The following is an 8,353-nucleotide window of genomic DNA, read 5'->3' on the forward strand; positions in this document are numbered from 1 at the left end:
GTATACGCACTTGAGCCCATCTCTGTGTCCGCAAATATTCTCAGTGCTACCTTCTCCACAGCCTCCCTACATTCTTGGACATCCTGAAAAACAGCTAACCTACTTGCTGGATTACAAGTCCGGATTCCATCCCCCTGCCAAATTAGTTTAAACCCCCCCAAAGAGTGCTAGCAAACCTACCTCCCAGGATATTGGTGCCCTTCTGGTTCAGGTGCAACCCGTCCTGCTTGTACAGGTCCCACCTTCCCCAGAATGCAGTTCAGCTGTCCAAATACCTGAAGCCCTCCCTCCTACACCATCCTTGCAGCCACGTGTTCAACTGCACTCTCTCTCTCTCTTTCTTGCCTCACTGTGAGAGGGAAAAGATTTAAAAGGGATCTGAGGGGCAATGTTTTCACACAGAAGGTGATGCGGGTATGGAATCAGCTGTCAGAGGAATGGTAGAGGTGGGTACAATTACAACATTTAAAATACATTTGGACTGGTACATGAAAAGGTAAGGTTTAGAGGCATATGGACCAAACGTAGACAAATGGGACTAGTTCATTTTAGGAAACCTGGTCGGCATGGAGGAGTTGCATCGAAGAGTCTGTTTTCGTGCTATATGACTCTCTTTGACTGGCAGAGCTCACCCCATTTTAGTAGACATGAAAGATTATCATGAGGTTTGAGATACAGCTCTACTACTTTTCCCTGGCTTTACATATCAGAAAATTGAATCTAGCTTAGAAAAAGCTGTGACAATTTTCTCAGCAACAGGAGACTGCCTGTGTATTAAAAACTATCTACAACTCAGCCTGCAGCAGGTGGTGTAGCTTAAAGATAGCATCTCTGATGAAATGGAGGCAGCTTTTGAAGGGATTACTTATATTTGAGGGGCTATGAACGATAGGTGCTGGGATAAAGAAAATTGAATGTCTGTGCAGTTGAACTTGTTCTCCTCCCCATTTTTATTGACAAGGGTAATAGTATTGTCCAAAGAATTCATTTTTACGGTTCAGGGAAAGGTGTGGTACAGAAATATCCTGCTGCAGAACTGGAACCTTCCAAACAGTAGGAACCATTGCAGGTTCCACAATCAATGTTAATGCTTTGAGGGAGAGGAAAATACAGAAAATCAGACCCAATGTTTTTAAAGGAACCTGGTTTAAATAATCTTAATTTCAGCAGGTCACAGTGGAGAAGTTGTCTCCATATTTTGAGTAAGGTGAGCAAATACAGCAGCTACCTAAAGAATGAGTTAACCCTCCTAATACAAGGGATGAACTTCAACCACAGGGCCACAGACAGAAAGGATTTCCTAGCAGCACTGGAATCCACCTGAAAGACAATAGACTTACAGAGGAAATCCAGCAGCCATCTGACACATAGTAGCACCAACACTAAGCAGAAAGAAAGAAGGGAACACCCTTCTTTGAAAAGGTGACGAAGGAGGTTGATGAGGGGAAAGCGGTAGATGTGGTATATATGGATTTTAGTAAGGCGTTTCTGACACATAGTAGCACCAACACTAAGCAGAAAGAAAGAAGGGAACACCCTCAACACACTGGGAAGGAAAGCCCTAGAAGGACTTAGAAAAGTCAGAAATATTGTAATCCTACAGGCAGACAAAGGGTGCATGGCTGTCATCCTGAACAGAACACAATACGTTGGAAAAGCAAACATTATACTCACAGATAATGACACCTACCAACAGGTGGCAAGGAACCCAACTCCACAGATAGAAAACTGTATTGCAGTGACATTGAAGAAACTTCACAAGACAGTTGAAATTAACAAGACAGACATCCAAAGAATGAAACCTGAAGGATCTAACACCCCCTACTTCTACGGATTACCAAAGCTACATAAACAAATGCCCTCACCCCTCTCTCAGATGCATAGTCTCACTTCCTGGTACACCGACATACAGCCTGGCAAAGGAACTATAACGGAGGAGAAAGTGAGGACTGCAGATGCTGGAGCTCAGAGCTGAAAATGTGTTGCTGGAAAAGCGCAGCAGGTCAGGCAGCATCCAAGGAAAGGAGAATCGACGTTTCGGGCATAAGCCCTTCTTTCGGCCCGGGAACTAGTCACTAAGATACATGACCACCAACTAGCCCCTAAAGACATGACCAACTATCACTAGTATCGATACACACAGACCGAGAGGGACACCAGTTCAACTGGGATAATACATCCATTCTGGGACAAGCTAAACAAAGACACGCATGGGAATTCCTAGAGGCCTGGCATTCAAACTGGAACTCCAGTGACAAACATATCAATTTGGACCCCATTTACCAACCTCATAGAAAAACAACCAGAAGTGATATCACCCACCACTACAGACCAAGACACATAAATAGCAAGTGAGACAGAACACCAGCCCTTTACTGGAGGCTCACTGATGATGTTACCTAGCATGGTGACGAAACATCTGAGATCAAATCCAGCAGCTCAAGCAGCTCAGCAAGCAAAATTACAACTTAATGAATTATTTTTTATAGAATCTGAGAAATACAATTAAGGTTATGTTGAGACAAATATTGCCATTAATACAGATTCCCTTAATCTTTGTTTAACAATTCATTCATAGGATTGTGTGCGTTGGAAAGGCTGGTATTTCATGCCCATCCCTAATTACCCTGGATTAGGTGGTGATGAGCTGTATTGTTGAACCACTATAGTCTTTGCGGTATAGGTTCACCCATAATGCTGTTAGGATGGGAATTCCAAGATTTTGAACCAGGAACAGTGATGGAACACTGATACGGTTATAAGCCAAGATATAAATAGCTGGAGAAACTCAGTAAGTTTGGCAGCATCTGTGGAGGAACAGAGTTAACACTTTGAGTCAAGTATGCCTGCTCTTAGAATGGTGTGCATCTTGGAGGGGAGCTTGCGGATGATCATGTTCTCACTTATCTGCTGCCCTTGTCCTTCTAGCTGGCAGTGTTTGCAGTTCTGCAAGCTTCTATTGCAGGAGCCTTGGTGAATTATTGCAGTGTACCTTATTGATGGTATACACAACTGTCACTGTATACCAGTAGTGAAGAGAATGAATGCTGAAGATATTGGATAGGGCATCAATGGGCTGCTTTATCCTTGATAATGTCAGCCATGATTACTGTTTTTGAAGCTGCAGTCATCCAGACAAGTGGGGAGTATTCCACCACCCTGCTGAGTTGTGTATTGTAGATGGTAGACAGGAACTGGGGAGACAGGAGGTGAGTTACTTGCAACAGTATTCAAATGGCCTGTCCAGCTTAGTTTCTGGACTGTTGTAAACCCCAAGATGTTGATAGTAGGGTGTTCAGCAATGGTAAAACTATTGAATATCAAGAGGTGATAGATTATCCCTTATTGCAATACAAATGTTATTTGTCACTTACCAGCCCAAACCTGGATGTGCTCCATGTCTTGTTGCATCTGAACTTCAGTATCTGAGTTGTCACAAATGGTCCAGAACATTATGGAACCATTTGTGAACAATCCACTTCTGGCCCAGTGATAGAAGAAAGATATTGTTGAAGCAGTTGAAGGAGGTTAGGTCTAGATGATAGATCTCTTCCATCTTCCATTGCACTAGATGTCAGTCCAAGCAGTAGAGAATTGTGCCTTGATGGTTTATTCTGTCAAGTGCTGCCTTTGCCAAGGATAGTCACTCTTGCATCATCTCATTTGTCCATGTTTGGATCAAGCCTGTAATGAAATCTGGAGCCAAGTGGCCCTGGCAGAACCCAAACTAAACATCAGTGAGCAGATTATTCCTGTGTAAGGCTGACTTGACAGCACTTGATGATCCCTGCCATCGATATATTGGTCAAGTTGGATTTGTCCATTTTGTGCACAGGATGTACTAGGAAATTTTCCTTGTGTTGTACCTGTACCGGAACAGCATGGCACAACTAGTTCTGAAGCACATCTTCAGTGCAAATGCCTGATTGTTGTTAGGGCCTATCACTTTTCCAATATACAGTGCATTCAGCCATTTCTTGATATCAAATGGTGGAAGACCTGTAACTGTGATGTTTGGATCCTCTGGCGGAGGCTGAGATGATTCACCCATTTGGCATTTCTGATGGATGGAAATGCTTCAGTGTTGTGCCTTGTCTTGATATGTTGGACCCCACACCCCTATCATCGAGGCTGGGGATAGGTGCCTTTACCTACAGTGAGTTACTTAATTATTCACTACCATTCCTGACTGGATGAAGCAGAGCTTACATCTGATCTGTTGGTTGTGTGATAGCTTAGCCCTGTCTGCCCCTGGACTTGCATACAAGTAGTCCCACTTTGTAGCTTCACCAGGTTGACAGATAAAAATGAGTTATGGCGCTTGCTGTGCCTGGCATATCCCTCTCCTTCACTGCTAAGCAGCTGATCTTTAGGACTATCAAGTCAGGAGGAAGCAGTGCTAATTGCCGAGCAGGAAAGAAAACCAACAAGCAACCTATTCCAATCTGTTCTGTGCCTCTCAGTGCAGAGGCTCTGGAGCAGCTGGCCTGGTCATGCAATGTCTGTGCCACAAAGACAAGACATATAGACCCAATTCCCTAAGAAGACTGCTGGAAAAAATATCATTGGGTCCCTTCCTAAACATTGATCAGTACTTCACACAATCAAAAGAGCCTTATAGAACTGGCTTCAGTTCAAGTTTTTTTTTTATTATTGGATTAATTGCCCATAACTTAAGTTGTCCTGAACTCTACATGTGCAGAAATCATACAAGTTGTTCAGAGCCTGATGCAATGTCACAGTTCATTCCTGCCTTAACTCCAGGGAAGGTATGCTCCTGACCTTTTTATTATGGACTATTTTTCTCATGATAAATGAAACCCGATGAACTGTTGATGTAATATTGCCTGAGAACTCTTTAAGCAGAAGGTTTCAAAATGCCTGAGGATGCATCACTCTAGGCCACACAAGGCTTGTAGAAGGTTGCTTAGGAGGAAGTACTGCAAGAGGGATAAGAGAAAGAAATCAGATTTTGTGAAACTCACATTTTTTTTTTCTTAAATGCAGGAAGCCCACGACAACCCCAGAGTCCTCAGATTCAGCGTTCCAACACAGTGCCTCATCAAAGGCCTTCCCCACCAGGCCAGCAACCCCAGAGTCCTCAGTCCAGCACAAATCAGCAAGAGAAATCTCCAGGTTCAGGTTCTCCAAAACAGGTCAAATCTGCAGGCACCTCTCCTAACCAATCTTACAAGCCTGGAGCTTTCTCTGCACAGCCATCGAGGCCTCCAGCACCAGGCCAAGCCCCCTCACAACCAAGGTCTGGGGGAGGAAACCTGCAGCAACAGAGCACAGCACCACAGCCACTGCTCAAGTAAGTAGCCCAAATGGGCAGTTTTACAAAAGGTAAATATTTAAATTTCTTAAACAGTATTTTCCTCTATTATCCCTCCCCATGTTCTTTCCCAGACAAGTTGATAGCTAACCCCCTTACTGTTTTCTCTCAATACAGCTAAAAGGCAACTGAATCATGCAAGAAAAGTTTTCTTGTCCAACACACCTCTCCTTGCACTGTGTTCGCTGTTGAGTGTATGGGGATGAAGTAGTATTAACCAGTTCAGTTCCTACTCAATGATATACCATATTAGAGGTTGTGTGGCATGGTGTGAAGTATTTAAATAGTATAGTGTCTGTCAGTATCACAGGTGTACCAAGCTAAGGCAACATCAAACCATGAAACTCCCAAAATAGTGGCTTCCATTGTTTTTAATATCTTTTATTGTCAAAGCTATTGCTAATAGAGATTTCCAGATACGAAAAGCAATAGGTCCAGGAATTTAATAGCTGGGTGTTTCAGCAACCTTTAAAGTCAGAAATATAAACACAGATACAGACCCTTCAGTCCAACTCGTCCATGCCAACCAGATAGCTTATAAATCTAGTACCATTTGCCAGCATTTGGCCCGTATCCCTCTAAACCCTTCTTCCTATTTATATACTCATTTGCCTTTTCAATGTTACACTTATACCAGTCTCCGCTAATTCCTCTGACAGCTCATTCCATACATGCACCATCCTCTGCGTGAAAAAGTTGCTCATTAAGATTAGATTAGATTAGATTACATTACATTAGATTAGATTACATTACAGTGTGGAAACAGGCCCTTCGGCCCAACAAGTCCACACCGACCCGCCGAAGCGAAACCCACCCATACCCCTACATTTACCCCTTACCTAACACTACGGGCAATTTAGCATGGCCAATTCACCTGGCCCTGCACATCTTTGGACTGTGGGAGGAAACCGGAGAACTCGGAGGAAACCCACGCAGACACGGGGAGAACGTGCAAACTCCACACAGTTAGTCGCCTGAGGCGGGAAGTGAACCTTTTATATTTTTAGTCCCTTTTATATTTTTAGTTCCTCACCTTAAACCTATACTCTCTTGTTTTGGACTCTCTCTTCTCCCCAATCCCCTCCTCCGGGGGAAATGACCTTGCCTATTTGCCCTATCTATGCCCCTCATGATTTTATAAATCTCTATAAGGTCACCCCTCAGCCTCCGACACTCCAGGGAAAGTAGCCCCAAGCATATTCAGCCTCTCCCTACAGCTTCAACTCTGACAACATCCTCATAAATCTTTTCTGAACCCTTTCACGTTTTGCAATGTCTTTCGTATAGGAGGGAGACCAGTATTGCATGCAATACTCCAGAATGGGCCAAACGAATATCCTGTACAGGTACAAAATGACCTCCCAACTCCCATACTCAGTGCACTTATCAATAAGGGCAGTACCAAATGCCTTCTCCACTTTCAAGAAACTATGAACCTGCACTTCAAGGTCTCTTTGTTCAGCAACACTCTCCCCAGGACCTTACCATTAAGTGTATAAGTCCTGCCTGGATTTGCCTTTCCAAAATGCAGCACCTCACCTTTTATCTAAATTAAACTCTATCTGCCACTCAGCCCATCTGATCAAGATTCCGTTATACTCTGAGGTAATCTTCTTCGCTGTCCACTACTCTTCCAATTCTAGTGTCATCTGCAAAATTACTAACTGTACTCACATCCAAATCATTTATATGACAAGAAGCAGTGGACCCAGCACCAATCTTTGTGGCACACTGTTAGTCACAGGCCTCCAATTTGAAAAGCAACCCTCTACCATCCTCTATCTTCTACCTTTCTGCATGCTGAATAAATATTTCATATTCATAATAGCCTTGCTTCCCCACAATTGTGAAAATCCTAAGGACAAACATCATGACTGAAAACATGTGCATAAGTGAGCTTAAAGAGCATGGAGAGCCACGCATTCTGTACTGAAGGGTATAGTAGGAGAACAACAGCAAACCTGATTGAATTAATTCAATTGCTGGACCAGTCAAATCTGCTAATTAGTGAAGTTCGAGTTGTAAAAAAAGCTAGTAAAGTATAATGTATGATCACATGAAGTGTCTGGACCTGATACAAAATTAATAATCAGAAGATCTTCTATCTCACTGCCTGTCTGAATTTTTGATATGTGATCCGAGTGAGCAAAGCTCTCTGGCAAGAGTGTTATTTTATACCATATTTTATCCCAGTGGGTGATGAAAATATTACAGTAGTACCATACACATATGGCTCTGACTTTTGGGTTGAGGTAAACCAGATGTGAGGGAGTTTTACAATTAAACCGGATCTAGGTGAGCTGGATGGTGACTTTTTGAATGATTGAAATGGGACATTTCCCTCTTCAATATTAATCCCCCTTCATTTTGAACACAAACAATATTCCAGTAATTAAAATTCATGATTTTTAAGGGAATAGTGGGGACCATTTAAGAGTGAATGTTGTTTTATTTCGTATGTGGGCAATAGTTCTTGCATTTAGATAATTCAAGCATGACTAACAGAAACCTCTCATTTAACTTCCTTTTCAGCAAATCACAATCATTGACAAACAGTTTCAGTATTACTGAATCCTCTCAGCGTACCGGCACTAATGAAGATGAAGCAAAAGCAGAAACAATTCGTAACCTAAGGAAGTCCTTTGCCAGCCTCTTTTCTGATTAGCTCTTTACAGTATTCTCTTTAATGAAATAGGTCAAACTTGAAACCCAGACAGCTGCCAAACTATTCTCGAAGCTTGATAACAACTCAGATGGAAATAACTGTGATATGAGGTGCAAACTCCCTCACTTGATCAATGGACTGTGCATTTCCCTTTATGGATAACAAGCTGTAAAATGAGGTATTGTTTTCCAACTTGGCCAAGAGGCAAAACTAAAATCCTGCTCTACCAAGTGTATGCAGATGTAAGTTGTGTGACGTGAATAACTGTGCACTTTATCTCTCAAAGCAGCTTGTTGAGTATCGTATCGAATGCTATTATCAGAGAATCATCATTTATTTGGATTTTAACTATA

At 42.5% G+C, this 8,353-nt stretch overlaps 1 protein-coding gene across 1 annotated transcript in view; it reads left to right on the top strand.

Moving 5' to 3' along the window:
* LOC122559429 (synapsin-3-like) overlaps positions 1-8,016 on the top strand; it is a 265,554-nt gene extending 257,538 nt beyond the window's left edge. Inside the window, exons 12-13 of the mRNA XM_043708876.1 lie at positions 5,008-5,314; positions 7,868-8,016. Of these exons, the coding sequence (XP_043564811.1) occupies positions 5,008-5,314; positions 7,868-8,000 (440 nt within the window). The 3' untranslated portion in view covers positions 8,001-8,016. The remainder of the gene's footprint in view (positions 1-5,007; positions 5,315-7,867) is intronic.
* The last annotated feature ends 337 nt before the right edge of the window (positions 8,017-8,353 follow it).

Source organism: Chiloscyllium plagiosum, chromosome 19 (assembly GCF_004010195.1).
Source record: "Chiloscyllium plagiosum isolate BGI_BamShark_2017 chromosome 19, ASM401019v2, whole genome shotgun sequence".
Classification (NCBI taxonomy): domain Eukaryota; kingdom Metazoa; phylum Chordata; class Chondrichthyes; order Orectolobiformes; family Hemiscylliidae; genus Chiloscyllium; species Chiloscyllium plagiosum.